Source organism: Ochotona curzoniae, unplaced genomic scaffold (assembly GCF_017591425.1).
Source record: "Ochotona curzoniae isolate NIBS_2020 unplaced genomic scaffold, NIBS_Ocur_1.0 contig_21, whole genome shotgun sequence".
NCBI classification, from domain to species: domain Eukaryota; kingdom Metazoa; phylum Chordata; class Mammalia; order Lagomorpha; family Ochotonidae; genus Ochotona; species Ochotona curzoniae.
The window spans coordinates 5,458,312-5,472,954 of NW_024465322.1; the positions used below are offsets into that span (position 1 = coordinate 5,458,312).

The window sequence follows — 14,643 nt, forward strand, 5'->3', positions numbered from 1 at the left end:
AGGGAAGCCGGGGCCCTGCTGTGCTACACAATGCTGTCCCCTAACTGTTTCCTTGTACTGGAAAAGGATGGCTGGAGGCTGGGAGGGGGCAACCGAGTAAAGGATAGAGGGCCTGGGGTAGTGGGGAATAAAGACTACAGGCCCACGCCTTGTTATCCTAACATACAGTACTGGAGAAGACATAAAGGACAACAACTTTAAACTGTACCTGTTTTATTTTGAATTTAAAAAATAAAATCCTATGGTTTCAGGCAAAATGTTATTTTCTAAAAAATATTAGATGTACTTATCACTCAAGAAATGCCAAAGTACAAAAAGAAATCAGATGCCATTTTTAATTGCACATTTTTGTCTTCAACAAAATCATTTATTTCCATTGATTTGAAAGGGAGGGAGGGGTCTTTCATTCATCTGAATCACTGGCGGCCCAGGGCAAAGGAGCCCAGGAGCCCGGAACTCAAGCTGGGTCTCCTGTGGGTGGCAGGGCTGCGGGTACCCAACCAACACCAGCAGCTGCTCTCAGGGTGCACGCCGCAGAGGGATTTAGGAGGCAGCAAGGGGCAAATCCAGGAGTCGGGCTCCTACCATGCACCCAGAGATTTAGAAACGAACTCTGGGTGCCAGTTCAGCCCAGCTCTGCCGAAGGCACTGTAAGCTGGGGAGTGAACCGCAGACAGTAGCTCTCTCTGTGCCTTTACGTGTCTCCACCTTTCAAACCTTAACACTACAGATCAACATTCCATGGCATCTGAACTGGTACCTCCACTTCTGCCTTATCTTCCCAAGACTCCCTCCATGCTTCCAGAAGAGGGGTGCTTCTGCAGCCACCCCCCGCTGAAGCAGCTCTGTAGTCAGACAAGGCCCTGAGGCCTCACACACAGCATCCCTTCAGAGCCCTCCGTCATCATCTCTCTCCCACCACTCTCAGCTCACTGCCTTGGCCCGAGTCACCCAGCACAAGCCTGGGAGACCCAGAGGAAGCTCCTAACTGCTGGCTCTGGATCGGCTCAGCTCTGGTAGTCGCATCCATTCGGGGAGTAAACCAGCAAATGGAAGATTTCGCTCTCTGTAAATCTGCCTTTCCAATAAAAATAAATCTTTTAAAAAGCAATTAAGGGCCCGGCGCGGTGGCGCAAGTGGTTAAAGGTCCTCGCCTTGCACGCCCGGGATTCCATATGGGCGCCGGTTCTAATCCCGGCAGCCCCGCTTCCCTTCCAGCTCCCTGCCTGTGGCCTGGGAGAGCAGTCGAGGACGGCCCAAAGCTTTGGGAACCTGCACCCGCGTGGGAGACCCGGAAGAGGCTCCTGGCTTTGGACCGGCATAGTATCGGCCCGTTGCGCTCACTTGGGGAGTGAATCATCGGACGGAAGATCTTCCTCTCTGTCTCTCCTCTCTGTATATCCGCCTTTCCAATGAAGAAGTATGAAAGTAAATCTTTAAAAAAATAAAAATTTAGAAAAAAAAAAAAAAAAGCAATTAAAAAGTTTTAAATACTGACCCACTTAAAAGGCAGAAAAATTAACAGAGATCTTCAATCTCCTGGTTCACTGCATGAACGCGTACAACAGGCAGGGTTGGGTCAGGTTGAAACCAGGAGCGCAAACTCCGGGCCACACACACAGCTGGCAGGGTCCCACACAGCTGGCAGGGTCCCAAGTACCGGAGCTATCCCCTGCTGCCCTCCAGAACGCATGAGCAGGAAGGTAGTCGAAGTACAAGAGCCCAGATTCCAAGCAGGACCCTGCTATGAGATACAAGTGGCCTGAACAGCAGCTAACCTACCATGTGTACCCCAACATCCACCCCAAACCATGCCTTCTTACTGTGTTAAGTCAAATTCTTCAAAACACAGCGGACATTCACGCAGAGGCCCATTTCAGTAGGTCTTAGGGACAAGGGTACATCCATCCATTCCGTTCTCTTAAGCTGCAGCACACTGACAAATCCAGAGCTCTGCCTAAGCCGGTCCAGCACCCGTCACACCTAAAGCTTCCAGAAAGCCACCAGCCTGTCAAGGCAGATGCTCTGGTTCACTCACATGACATCCAGCACAGAGTCGTTCCGAATGACCTTATGGGAGACGTCAGCAAGCAGGAAGAGCCCTCCGTCAGTCCTCCGGATACTGGCTGCATAGCCCGGCCAGATCTGCAACCTTGGGAGAGAGACGTGGTCTTTACCCAGGGGTTCCGCACAACACTTCAGCCGCTATTGCCCTTCCAGAGAAATAACAACAAAAACCTAGTACAGAAACCGAGTCAGCATCATGGTACACTTGCTTAAAAAAACCCAAACTCAAGAGGAGAATTACTGATAACTTACTTACTACCAAAGTATTTCCACAGTCTAACACCCAGAACATTCAAATGTGACAAGGGGGACGGCCACCAACCTGTGCTGCTGCAGCACCATGGCACTCGTGGGGTCGTAGAAGTTCCTCCCCACAAGCTTCATATCCAACAGCTTCATTACCCTGAAACAAAGAGCAGGAGCAGCTGCCTAACAGAGCAACAACACACCATGCCCCAGGACCCTATCACTGTGCTGCGGAAGCCTGAGCTGTGTGCTCGGGCCCGGTGCTGCGGCGCCTAACAGAGCAACAACACACCATGCCCCAGGACCCTATCACTGTGCTGCGGAAGCCTGACGGGTCTGAGCTGTGTGCTGCAGTGCAGCAGGTGAGGCTGCTGCTAGGTCGGCACATACGGGCGCCAGCTCACGTGCAGGCTGCCCCACACGCAGTCATCCAGCTCAGCTCTCGCTAATGGCCTGGGACGGCAGCAGATGGGCCAAGCTGCCAACCACGTGGAAGACCCTGAGGATGCTCCCGGGCTTGTGCCTGCCCAGCCCAGGTTGTGTGGCCATCTGGGGAATAAATCAGAGGATAGAAGACCTCTTTTTCTCTCTGCCTGTAACTCTTTCAAAGAAACATTTTTAAAAAGTCTGTGCTCTCTGTACAATACAGCTTTTACCTTGAGAATAATCGTGCTGAAATAAAAATTATATCAAAGCATTCATCTGACTAAACACTGAGTTCACTGCCCAGGCTTCACGTACAGCCCTGTTCACGACGGATCAAAAAGGACACGAGAGCCAGTTTTTAAGTTTACAAATAGCAGTGTGACAGACAGAGCTGCTTGTTCCTTGCTGCTCTGCACACAACAGAGAGCTGCTTCTATGGCAGCTTGGGAACAACAGCTGCAGGAAAACCAGATTCTCAAAGTAAGCTGCAGAATCAATAACTTCCTGAATGCCAAGAAATTCATCAGACTAGAAAAATTCTTCCTGGAAATATTTGCATACACGATCCCTTTCAAGTAGCCCCTTTCTTTTTTTTTTTAAAGATTTATTTTATTTTTATTGGAAAGGCGGGTATACAGAGAGGAGAGACAGAGAGGAAGATCTTCCGTCCGATGATTCATTCCCCAAGTGAGCGCAACGGCCGATGCTATGCCGATCCAAAGCCAGGAGCCTCTTCCAGGTCTCCCACGCGAGTGCAGGGTCCCAAAGCTTTGGGCCGTCCTCCACTGCTTTCCCGGGCCACAGGCAGGGAGCTGGATGGGAAGCGGGGCCGCCGGGATTAGAACCGGCGCCCATATGGGATCCTGGGCATGCAAGGCGAGGACCTTAACCACTTGCGCCACCGCGCCGGGACCTCAAGTAGCCCCTTTAACAGTTCTGTTTTAAATACACTAATAAGCCAGTACATTGGTGGTGGCATAGCCCGCTAATCCTCAACCTGCACCACTGGCATCCCATATGAGTGCTTGTTCGGGTCAGTCTGCTCCACTTCTAATCCAGCTCCCTGCTTGTAGCCTGGGAAAGCAGTGGAGGACAGCCCGAAGCCGTGGATCCCTGCATCCACATGGGAGACCCAGAAGAAGCTCCTGGCTTTGGATCAGCTCAGCTCTGACCTGCAGCCATTTGAGGAACGCACCAACAGATGGAAAATCTATCTCCTTTTCCTCTTCTCTCTATAACACTGACATTCAAGTAAAATAAATCAATTTAAAAAAAAGTACTTAAAATGCCACTTCAAAATTTCTTAAAGAATCAAAAAAAAAAAAAAAAAAACCCCTGAGTTTATATACCCAACTCTGGCCTACCACCTATAAGATAATCTTGAAATTAAGTCAACATCAGTGCTCAATGTTTCCAAACCCATCCAGACAGACACTGGACTCCATGCAAGCTTCTTGAAGACTTTTACCGGCGGAAGACGACATTGTAGAAGGGAATGCAGAGGTCCGAGCACGGCTCCAGGATCTTGGTCAACTGGATCTTGATGCTGATCTCGGCATCATCCGTCTTCCGCTGGCTTTTTAACTCAAGAACCTAAGAAATGAACACGCACGGGTAAAGAGAAATGACGAAATCATCAAGGCCTGACATGACCCTGCTGTGTTCTAGAGAACACGAAAAATACCACATGGGACGCCCACGAGGTACCTGGGTTCCATCCCAAACCGCACTTCCTGCTAACACACCCTGCAAGGCTGCAGGTGACTGCTCAAAATACATCTCATGCTTTCTGACTCTGGCCTTGCCTAGTCAGCTGTTGTAGAATGCAATACGAGAGAGAATTTTCTCCTCCCATCCCTGCCGTTCACAAAAAGAAATTGCAAAAAGGAGGCTGACCCCATGGCACAGAGGGCTAAGCCTCCAGCTGCAGTGCTAGCATCCCCCTATATGTACTGGGTCATGTCCCAGCGGCTCCACTTCTGATCCAGGTTCCTGTTAACGTGCCTGAGAAAGCAGTGGGAGATGACTCAAGTCTTGGGGCCTCTGCACCCAAGACACCCACACGGGAGACCCAGAAGAAGCTATGGCTCCAAGCTTCAGATCAGCTCAGCTCCAACCACTGAGGCCATTTAAGGAGTGAATCAGCAGATGGAAGACCAATCTCTGTCTCTCCTTCTCACTGTGACTCTTCCAAATAAAAATAAGATATTAAAAATCAAAGTTTTATTTATATTTCCCTTCACTTTGCTGACCATATCAGCAAAATCACAGCAAAACTAGAGATTAAAATATTAAAATGCATTTGGTAAGAGAAACCTGTTAATGTTTGAATTGCTTATCCTTGAGGCCAAAGACTCGGAACCACTGCCCTTATGCGAGAAGGGACACCAAGAACACCATCTCTGCTGAGTTCTGCTCAGCTCCGCCGTGCCTCTGTGCAGGGTTCGGCTCGGGAACCCCTGGCATCCCCGCACGCCACTCCGGAGCACTCTTCCGTTTCATCCAGCAGTGCATGTCCTGACTGGTCTCACCTGCTGAAGCTTAACAGGCAGATAGAGAATGGAGCCATCAAAAGCAGTGACATTTCCAGTGACAGCCTGGTGGTCCTTCAGCATGCCAAACCTCATACTTTTGCACTCCACATTAGGGCTAGGAAAAATTTTTAAAAAAAAGAGGATTTTACTTCCATTTGATTCAACAGCAATCTTTACTACAGCTACGCAACAGGCATGTTACCGAAGTACTCAATTGTAACTGCTGCCCCATCTAGTGGTCATATTTAAAAATTCAATAACTCCACCTGCAAGCTCCGGAATGCCACATGGGCTCCAGCTCATGTCCTGACTGCTCCACTTCCAATCCAGCTCTCTGCTAACGGCCTGGGAAAGCAGCAGAGGACGGCTCAGAACCTTTGGCCCTTGCACCTGTGTGGGAGACCTCGAAGAAGCTCCTGGCCCCAGACGGGCTCAGCTCTGGTCACTGTGGTCATTTGGAGAGCGAGCCAGTGGGTGAAGAGCTTTCCTTCTCTGTTTCTCCTTCTCTCTGTAATTCTGCCTTTCCAATAAAAATAAATCTTTTAAAAGGTTCTGCTTCTCATTAAAGCCTTGGCAAAAAATATTAGAATACAGGTTAAAAAAACTGCTTGAAGCAACTACCCTAACATGTCAATGTACATTCCTATAGTCTTTAGACCAGGGGATCTAGAAACTTTTACACAAAATGCCAGATAGCAAACATTTCACAAATATTCACAACACATGGCCCAACAGAAGCCATAGACAATATATGTGTGGCTATATGCCAAGAAAACTATCAGTAAAACGGGCAGTGGACCACGTCTGACCTTTGAACCAATCACAGTTTGTTAATCCTTGTTCTGGAATCTTGAGAGGTAACTGGCTTTTAAACAGAATGTTTTTGAAAAGCAGGATTACACTCATTTTTGACTCATGGCAGTTTCAACTTTTTTTCCAGTCACAAATCTCACAGCTTTGAAAAACTCCAACAGCTGTTTTACACACTGACTGCTCCAATATGTCAGAGTAAAGCTTGAACATCTGCAAACTGTTAAACAAATCCGTGACTACAAAGGGTGAAAAGTGCTCAACTTCATGAAGATTCAAAAAAAAAAAATCACTGGCAAACACTGCGTTGGAGGCATTAAGCTTCCACCTGCAGGGTCAACTTCTCACGTGGACGCCGGTTCAAATCCTAGCTGCTCCATTTCTGATGCCACTCCCTGCCCACGTGTCGGGGAAGCAGCAGAGGATGGCCTAAGAAGCTTCTGGCTGGTGACTTTATGTCACAGCAGCCCAGCTCGAGCCATTGAAGCCATCAGAGGAGGGAACTAGTAGGAGGAAAATCTCTTTCAAATAAATAAATCCTTAAAAACAAATACGTAAAACATTTCACACCAACACACTGCTGTGCTCCTCAGCCTCTCTCCACGCGTTGCAGGACGACACAGTGATGCCAATCTGTTCTCTCCGCGCCCGGGTCCACCCCAGGCTGCTGAGGTCCAGCCCACGGGCCACAGCCCTAAGTCCATGACAGGTCCCTGGCCGCTCAATGCCAAGGTGCCCAGGAGGCTCCTCTTCCTCCGTCTCCTAAAAACCTGTCAATCTGTTCTCAGGAAAAGGATTCTCCTCTCTTGGAAAAAAAAATGATCATGATGATGAATTATTTATTACAAAGGAAGACTTAAGAGTGGAGTTTGGGGAGTCAGAACTCTATCTGCTGGTTGCCTTCCCAAACACTCCTCTAAGAACCAGGCCTGGGCCAGGCTGAAGCCAGGAGCCAGAAGCTTCATCCAGGTCTCCAACGTAAGGGATCCCAAGCACTGGAGCCATCCTCTGCTGCTTTCCCAGGTACATCAGCAGGGAGACAGATCAGAAGTGGGGCAGCTGGCATCAAAACAGGTACCATCATGAGACAGCAGCACTGCAGACGAAAGCTTAGCACACTATGCCACAACTCAATCCTGTAATGTTCACCTCTCTTCTCTCCTTGCATGTGCCAGGTTCTCATACAGATGCTGGTTCGTGTCCCAGATGCTCCACTTCCCGTCCAGCCCCCTGCTTGTGGCCTGGGAAAGCAGTCAAGGATGGCCCAGGGCCTTGGGACCTTGTGCCCTCGGTGGGAGACCTGGAAGAGGCTCCTGGCTCCAGACCAGCTCAGCTCTGGTCGCTGTGGCCTCCTGGGGAGTGAACCAGCAGATGGAGGATCTTTGTTTCTCCTCTTTGTAAATCTTTCTAATAAAAAAATGTAAATCTTTTTTCAAGTTTATTTTGATGCAAAAATATGTAAAACTATAGATTCTTTAAAAAGATATTTATTATTATTGGAAAGTCTGATATACAGAGAGAAGGGACAGAGAGGAAGCTCTTCTGTCCGTTGATGCATTCCCCAAGTGGCTGCAACAGCTGGAGCTGAGCTGATCTGGAGCCAGGAGCTTCCTCCGGCTCTCCCAGGCAGGTGCAGGGTCCCAAGGCTTTGGGCCGTCCTCAACGGCTTTCCTAGGCCACAGGCAGGGAGCTGGATGGGAAGCGGAGCCGCCGAGATTAGGTTGAGATTAAATTCATGGCTAGCACCAAACATAAACCGGCACCCGTCCAACTGAGAGCTGGGGGCAGGCACTGTACAGCAGTCTGTTGCTTGGGACACTGGCATCGGATGATAGTCCAAGTTCAGGTCCCCACTAATACTTCCCATTCCAAAGTCCTACCAGTGTGCAGCTGTGAGGCAGCATGTGACGGCCCAGCTAACTGGGTCCCTGTCAAGTATGCGGAACATCTAAACTGAGTTCCAGGCTCTCGCAGAGGCCTGACCTTGCCCGGGCTATGGCAGGCATCTGAGGAGTGCAACCAGTGGATGAGGACCTGGCACTAGATGAAAGATTAATAACTTTCAAGGTCAAACTCTGAACTTGGGCTGTAAAGCTTCCACCTCCTGTGAGGTTCTGAGTGCATGCACCGCCACATGGGGAGGTCCCCAGGCGTCACACAGAACAGCACGCAGGGCAACGGTCTCAGGACTGCCAGCCAAGAAGCAAACACCACACAGAACACAGATGCTGTGGCTACCTGAAGGTCACGTGATACTGATACACTGCTTCATTATGACACTGGATCTTGATGAGGTTCAATCCCAGAGACTGAGGGGTTCCCTTTGATCCCTGCTTCACAAAAACCTCTCTGAAAAACAAAGGTTTGTTTAAAGCACCCACCTTACCCAAACAAAACGAAACAAAATCCACCAGTCCACACCATCACCAATTTTTCTTTTCATACTTTATAAACAAATTTAAGAACCAGGGCATAAATGTAAGCTCGGAAGGCCAGGTGGCAGACTGCAAGCGACGTCTGCCCTACCTGTGCCAGCAGCAGCACTGCAGGAACTAGGCTAGCTAAGAACCCAAGCAGGAGCTGTGCAGAATTACACTGGTTTTCATGGCTGTCTTCCCTACCCTCGACTTGGCAGAGAACCGACTTGGGCAGCAACGAAAGGTCTGCTTAGACTGCGAGGGAGCCCCTTCTCTGGTACGTGCCACATGCACACAACCAAACCTGCTCGCTCCATCAGACTTTGCATCACGCAATCCCGCAGCCAGCCCCCCGCAGACGCCTCTGGGGCTCCTTGTCGGATCGCAGCAGCAGAGGGCAGCAGCCCTGACTTACTTGTCCTTGTGTTCTGCAGTCAGGAGCAGAGGACCTTCTGGAGAATGCAGTGAAGACTGGGGCAGCGGGGGAGGTGGGGACAGCCGTGGGGGATTCCAGGAAGTGAGGCCAAAGGCGCTGGGGGGCTTGTCCAGGCCCCTGCTCATGCCACCAGCTGCTCTCCCCAGTGGGACTAGAGCAGCCTCCGAACTCCCTCTTCCAAGCATTCTGAAACGTCAGAGGAGCGAGTGAAGGTTTTCTCCAAGGTGTGTCTACCCGCGCCCCAGCCGCAGCATCCCCCACCACCCGAGGCTCCCGTCTCATCTGGAGGGGCCAAAGAGATGCAAGCACAGCCTTGGGGCTCCCTCAAAATCTACTAACACGCCAACATGGCTCATGCCTCAACTGCTCGCGACACTGACACTCCCAGCCATCTTAGGACAACAGAACAGAGGGGGAACAGAGTGGGACACATGGACCAGGCTGACGTGTGAGGAAGGCAAATGCCCACTAGGGAACCATTTTTACTCTTTCCCCATGACTGACCTGGCTCAACAATTGCTAACCACTCTGGGGAAAACACTTGTTAATATAAAAGCAGAAAATTCTCTCGTTGGGAGATAAGAGAACCCTCCTTGGAATTTCTCTACAGACTTGAGACATCCCAGCTAAATGTGATGATCACACAGGAAGGTAAGTGGACTCACCTATTCCAGCCGACAGAAGCTTCTGCCATCTTGCTATCACTGGCTGCCAACGTGGAAGGATCCGGCAAAGTGAGACCTGGTTCCTCTTTCTCCTTGCGTGGCACGTGGGCAGACAAGCCTCTCCCTAAAAGGCCTCTCCCTGAAGGGACCGAACCAAAGTGCACCGTGAGTTCAGCTCGAGCGTGCGGATCTCTCTGAGGACACACCAGACAGACTTGGGAACAAAACAAGCATGCAACCCAGCACCACGTCTCAAGGTTGGCACTCCACATACCTGACGGAGGCATTTCCCGTTTCACAGACGTCCGGGACGCCACGTCAAGGCCCAGGCCTCGGAACATGGAGACCAGACCCACAGCCTCCTGTGAACAAAATAAAGTTCTTCCAAGACGTTGCTTAAAACCCCGTGGGTCAGAAATGTGGCCTAGCAGTTGCCAGACCTACATCCCATATCAAAGTTGAGTACTTGCCTCCAGCTAACGCAGCCCCCGAGAGGCCGTGGTGATGGCGCACGTAACTGGAGCCCCGCTCCTCGGATGGGAGCGCGAGACTCAGTTCCCGGCTCCTAGCTTCCACCCAGAGCAGCCCAGTCCAGTTCAGGCTACGCTGAGTGAGTGAACCAAAGAGAAGGGACCCCTTTCTTTATCAAAACCAGAAATGACAGCCTTCTAAAAGTCTTGGTAAGAATCGTAAAATTCTAGAGGTGCTAAAGAGAATCAAGATGGCAAAATAGAGTAAGGACACATTTAAACAGACAGAGAAATATTAGCCAGCGTGAAGCAGAGAGGGCGCACTCCAGGAACTGGAAGAGGACAGCACAGCAGAGGGGTACCTGGAGACGGACAGACACAGGCAAGCAGCAGATACGATGGTGTGGTGTTGCAGTGACTGATAGACCAGCAGTGATCGGCACCCCAGCAGCAGCAGGAACTCTACCAGCAAAAAGGTGGGAAGGCACATTTACTGGGAGCTCCAGAGGTGAACCCAGACAAAGAATGTCCGTCCTGCTGGTCTGTTTCCTTTGACCAGAAGCAGAGACAGAGCGGCAGGTCCGAGACGGGCAGTGCAGGAACATGGTGGATTTCATAGCCCAGTCCGCCTCCTAGAGAAGTGTCAGATGCCATTTTGTTTAAGGAGGTGAGGGCTATGGGGCAGGACTGCACATACATGGAGCTGGGAGTGAACTCATTTCTGACTGAGTGAACTGCAACAACGCGGCATCCTACAGGTTCCACCCAAGACAGGTCCCGGTAGCTCTCAGACCTGATGGCCAGCAGATAAAGAATTCTAGTAGTGGCACATCAGGCGCAATTTTGTACAATGTGGGAAAGAATTTAAGACTGCAGGAGACAACGGTAACCTGTGCCTGTGCTGAGCTCGGGAGAATTCCCTGAGCTCAGTGGATTGCACTGGTCCCAGAGGAAAATAATACCGACCATGGCACTGTACGGGTCAAAATAGGTATGTGTGGCTCTCAGACCTAATGGCCAACAGGTTCTGGCAAGGTCAGCACCAACAACAACCTAGCTATATAAGACACCTGCTGTCTCCCTAATCCTGGGACCTGCTCCAACTGAGAGTGGGAGAAAGGTTGTACAGAAAACGGTGCAGCTTCAGCACAGTATCATAGGAGGTGCAGACAGGCGAGGCAGGAGCTGGGGCTAAGAAGACCATGGTGGAAATCTAACATACGAACCCAGACCTGGAACTCGCTGGAGGGAGTGGCACAAGTGACTGCAAACAAAGAGCCACGTACCAACTACAATAAGTAAAAATCAAACTGTAGACCTGTGGGTGACACAGCTTAGAAACCTGCCTCAAGGAGAAGAATCCGATAACCAGAAGTACAATGACCAAGAGCAAAAGAAGAGACAAAGGCACAATGAATATGATAGAAGGCTCCCCTGCAAAGGAGCAAAACCCTTTGCCAACCTCACAGTTAACTGAGAGACATCAAGAAAATGGGGGATACAGAATTCAAAACACTTGCTATAAAACTTGTCAACAATGAGAAGCACGTAAAGCAGGCATTCAAGGAATTTCACAATGGAAATGCAAGGAGTTAATTCAATACATGCATACCATGTATAAAGAACAAATTGATTAGCATTTTCATTTCCTCAAGGAGTTCCCATCTGTGTGTTGCAACTGTGACGCCTCCAGTTATTTTACAATACAGCATCAACTGCTGTTGACCTCTGCCACCCTACTGCAGCACCCAACACTTCTACCAATTCCCCCCACCTCTCGGAAGGTTGTATCAATAGAATTATCACGAATACACGCCACGTATTCGTTCACACAGCAGCAGCAACAGCTGAGGAACTTTTGTCTTTGAGGTTTGGATAGGGGCCAGCATTGTGGCCTGGCAAGTTAAGCCACTGTCTGCCAACACCAGCATTCCATGAGGGTGCCAGTTCAAGTCCTAGTTCTTCTGCTTCCAATGCAGCTCCCCGATGACATACCCAGGAAAGCATGGGAAGATGGCCCAGGTGCTCGGGTCCCTACACCCACGTGGGACACACCATGGACAATCACAGCTGTTGCAGCCATTTGAAGAGTAAACACACAGAACCAAGACCTCATTCTGTCTCTTGCTTCCCTCTGTGACATTGTGCCTTTGAAATAAAGCTTAAGGGGGAAAAAAAAAACCCACACATTTAAAAGGATAAAGATTTCAAAATATTGATTGATTTGAAAGAGTTACAGAAATAGAGGGAGAGACAGAGAGCTCTCCATCTACTGGTTCACTCTCCAAATGGCCACAACGGCCAGGAATGGGCAACCCGAAGCCAGGAGCCAGGAGCTTCTTCCAGATCTCCCGTGTGGATCCAGCTCCCTGCTAATGTGCCTGACAAAGCAGTGGAGAATGGTCTCTGAGTGCTTGGGCCCTTGCACCAGATGAAGCTCCAGGCTCCCGGCTTCAGATAGGCCCATCTCCAACCACTATGCCCACTTGGGGAATAAACCAGTGGTGGTAGATTTCTGTTCCTCTTTCTAACCCTGTCTTTTAAACAGATAAATCTTACAAGAAAGAGACTGGAGCTGGTGCTGTGGTACAGCATGTAAAGCCACCAGCTGCCATGCTGGCATCCCATGTGGGCACTGGTTCAAGTCTCCACCTACTCTACTTCCAATTCTGCTCTCTGTTGATATGGTGGGGAAAGCAGCTGAAGACGGCCCATGTACTTGGGCCGCTGTACACAAGTGGAAACAGGGGCTGCTCCTTGGAGCTGGTGTCATGGCTCAGACTAATTCTCCACCTTTTACTGCCAGCATCCCATACGGGCACCGGTTCGTGTCCCGTCTGTTCCATTTTATATCCAGCTCCCTGCCTGTGGCCTGGGACAGCAGCAGAAGGTGCCAAAACACCTTGGTATGTCTCACCCATGTAGCAAACCCAGAAGAGGCTCACGGCTCGAGGTCCCTGGCTCATAATCACCTCAGCTGCTCTGGCCTTTGCAGCCATCTGAGGAGTGAACAAGCAGATGGAAGATCTTTTTCTGTCTCCCCTCCTCTCTCTAAATTTGGCTTTCAGGTAAAAATAAATACTAAAAAAAATTCCTGGCTTCCACCTGACCAAGTTTTAGCCACTGGTACCATCCGAAGAATGAATAGCAGATGCAAGATGTCTACTTCTCTTTAACTCTCCCTTTCCAATAAATAAACCCTTAAAAACAAAATACAGACATATTTAAGAGAAATAATGTATACAATTACCTTTAAGACTATAAGGTACATTTATGTGAAACATAAATGAATTTTGCGTTTAGCATTGGGTCCCTATCCAGGTATCTCACTATGGATATGAAAGTATTTCAAAAGCAAAAACAAAAAAATCTGAAATCCAAAACAAATAAGGAATACTCAATCTGTAATAATCTCAGAGGCAGGAGTGCAACTCAGAGAGAGAACAGAAAAGCTGAGGAAGGAGCAAGAGGTTATTTCTATAGAAGCACCCTTAACGGAAGCTAGAGGGCTGACATTTCTCCTGGTCCACTTAGCATTCATTACGAGCCACTTTCTTAAGCCTAGCAATTCAAGGATTTCAATTATAGGCCCAGCCGGTGCAAAAATTTGTTGAAGAACAAAGGAAAAAAAAAAAAAAAAACCTCCTTCTCAGATAAAATGTGGCAATTTTCCCAGCACTCTGAGACCCATTACTTCTTCTCGTCCAGGTAAGCTGGACCGGAAGACCATTACACTTTCTGAATCTTACCTTCTGTGGTGGCCCAGCCTGCGTGCTGGGTTCCTCTGGCTTGCCAAACATGTGACCGCGCCCTAGAGGTCCTGCCCTGCCCAGGCTGGGGTCCAGAGGTTTCGCAGCTGATGGCCAAGAGCTTGGCATCCGCACACATTGAGATGGGTGGACAGGAGCAGGGCCCCTGAACGGTGGCCGAACAGGATCCATAGGCAGGCTCGCAGAGGACGCGGGGTGCAGCCTGTTCCAATGAGCCAATGACCTGCCGGCAGTGTAAACAGGTTTAAAGGGTCCCAGCTGTTCTCCTCCCTCTTCTGGCAACACAGGCTCCTTTACAAGTGTCAGACTCTTGTAACGTTTTCATTTCAACAGCTCCCGGTCCTTGAAAACACCCTCTACTGGCAATCCCTTAAGAGGCCCAAGCCTGTCTTGAGTTGAATACCTTCCACCCAACAACCCTCAAAAAACTCAAGCTCAGTAAGTCAACCATCTTCTGTGTCAGTGGAAGAAAGCAGTTGGGATGTAACAGGAACGATCTAGGCTGACATATTTTACCATTCACGATTATTCAGTTCATAATTATTGCCAACAAACTGTCCTAGCCTGGTATTTTGCTTTCCATCTCTATCCCCAGGGTCCTTTATCTTATTTTTTCAGAACTATAATCACATTCAATGCATCGCCTTGATCTCATGAGTTACTTCATTCTTTATCTAGTTCATTTTCAGAAAACTCTTCTTTCAATCCCTTCCACCAGGGAGGGGTCCCCTCCGCGAACACTGAAGCCCAGCAGGCCTTCAGTATCACTTCTTCATCGCCTACAGCTGGCTTTAAGCGGCTC

General features: G+C 49.4%; 1 protein-coding gene across 2 annotated transcripts in view; it reads right to left on the bottom strand.

Annotated features, from left to right (window-relative positions):
* Positions 1-14,015, bottom strand: part of PIWIL2 (piwi like RNA-mediated gene silencing 2) — a 53,061-nt gene extending 39,046 nt beyond the window's left edge. Inside the window, exons 1-9 of one of the 2 annotated variants that reach the window (XM_040971265.1) lie at positions 13,821-14,015; positions 9,876-9,963; positions 9,602-9,740; positions 8,916-9,122; positions 8,322-8,432; positions 5,271-5,388; positions 4,208-4,332; positions 2,390-2,470; positions 2,039-2,152 (exon numbers count right to left, since the gene is read on the bottom strand). In XM_040971265.1, the coding sequence (XP_040827199.1) occupies positions 2,039-2,152; positions 2,390-2,470; positions 4,208-4,332; positions 5,271-5,388; positions 8,322-8,432; positions 8,916-9,122; positions 9,602-9,740; positions 9,876-9,963; positions 13,821-14,012 (1,175 nt within the window). In that variant the 5' untranslated portion in view covers positions 14,013-14,015. The remainder of the gene's footprint in view (positions 1-2,038; positions 2,153-2,389; positions 2,471-4,207; positions 4,333-5,270; positions 5,389-8,321; positions 8,433-8,915; positions 9,123-9,601; positions 9,741-9,875; positions 9,964-13,820) is intronic. The other variant, XM_040971264.1, reaches the window with a different exon arrangement.
* Positions 14,016-14,643: the final 628 nt, after the last annotated feature.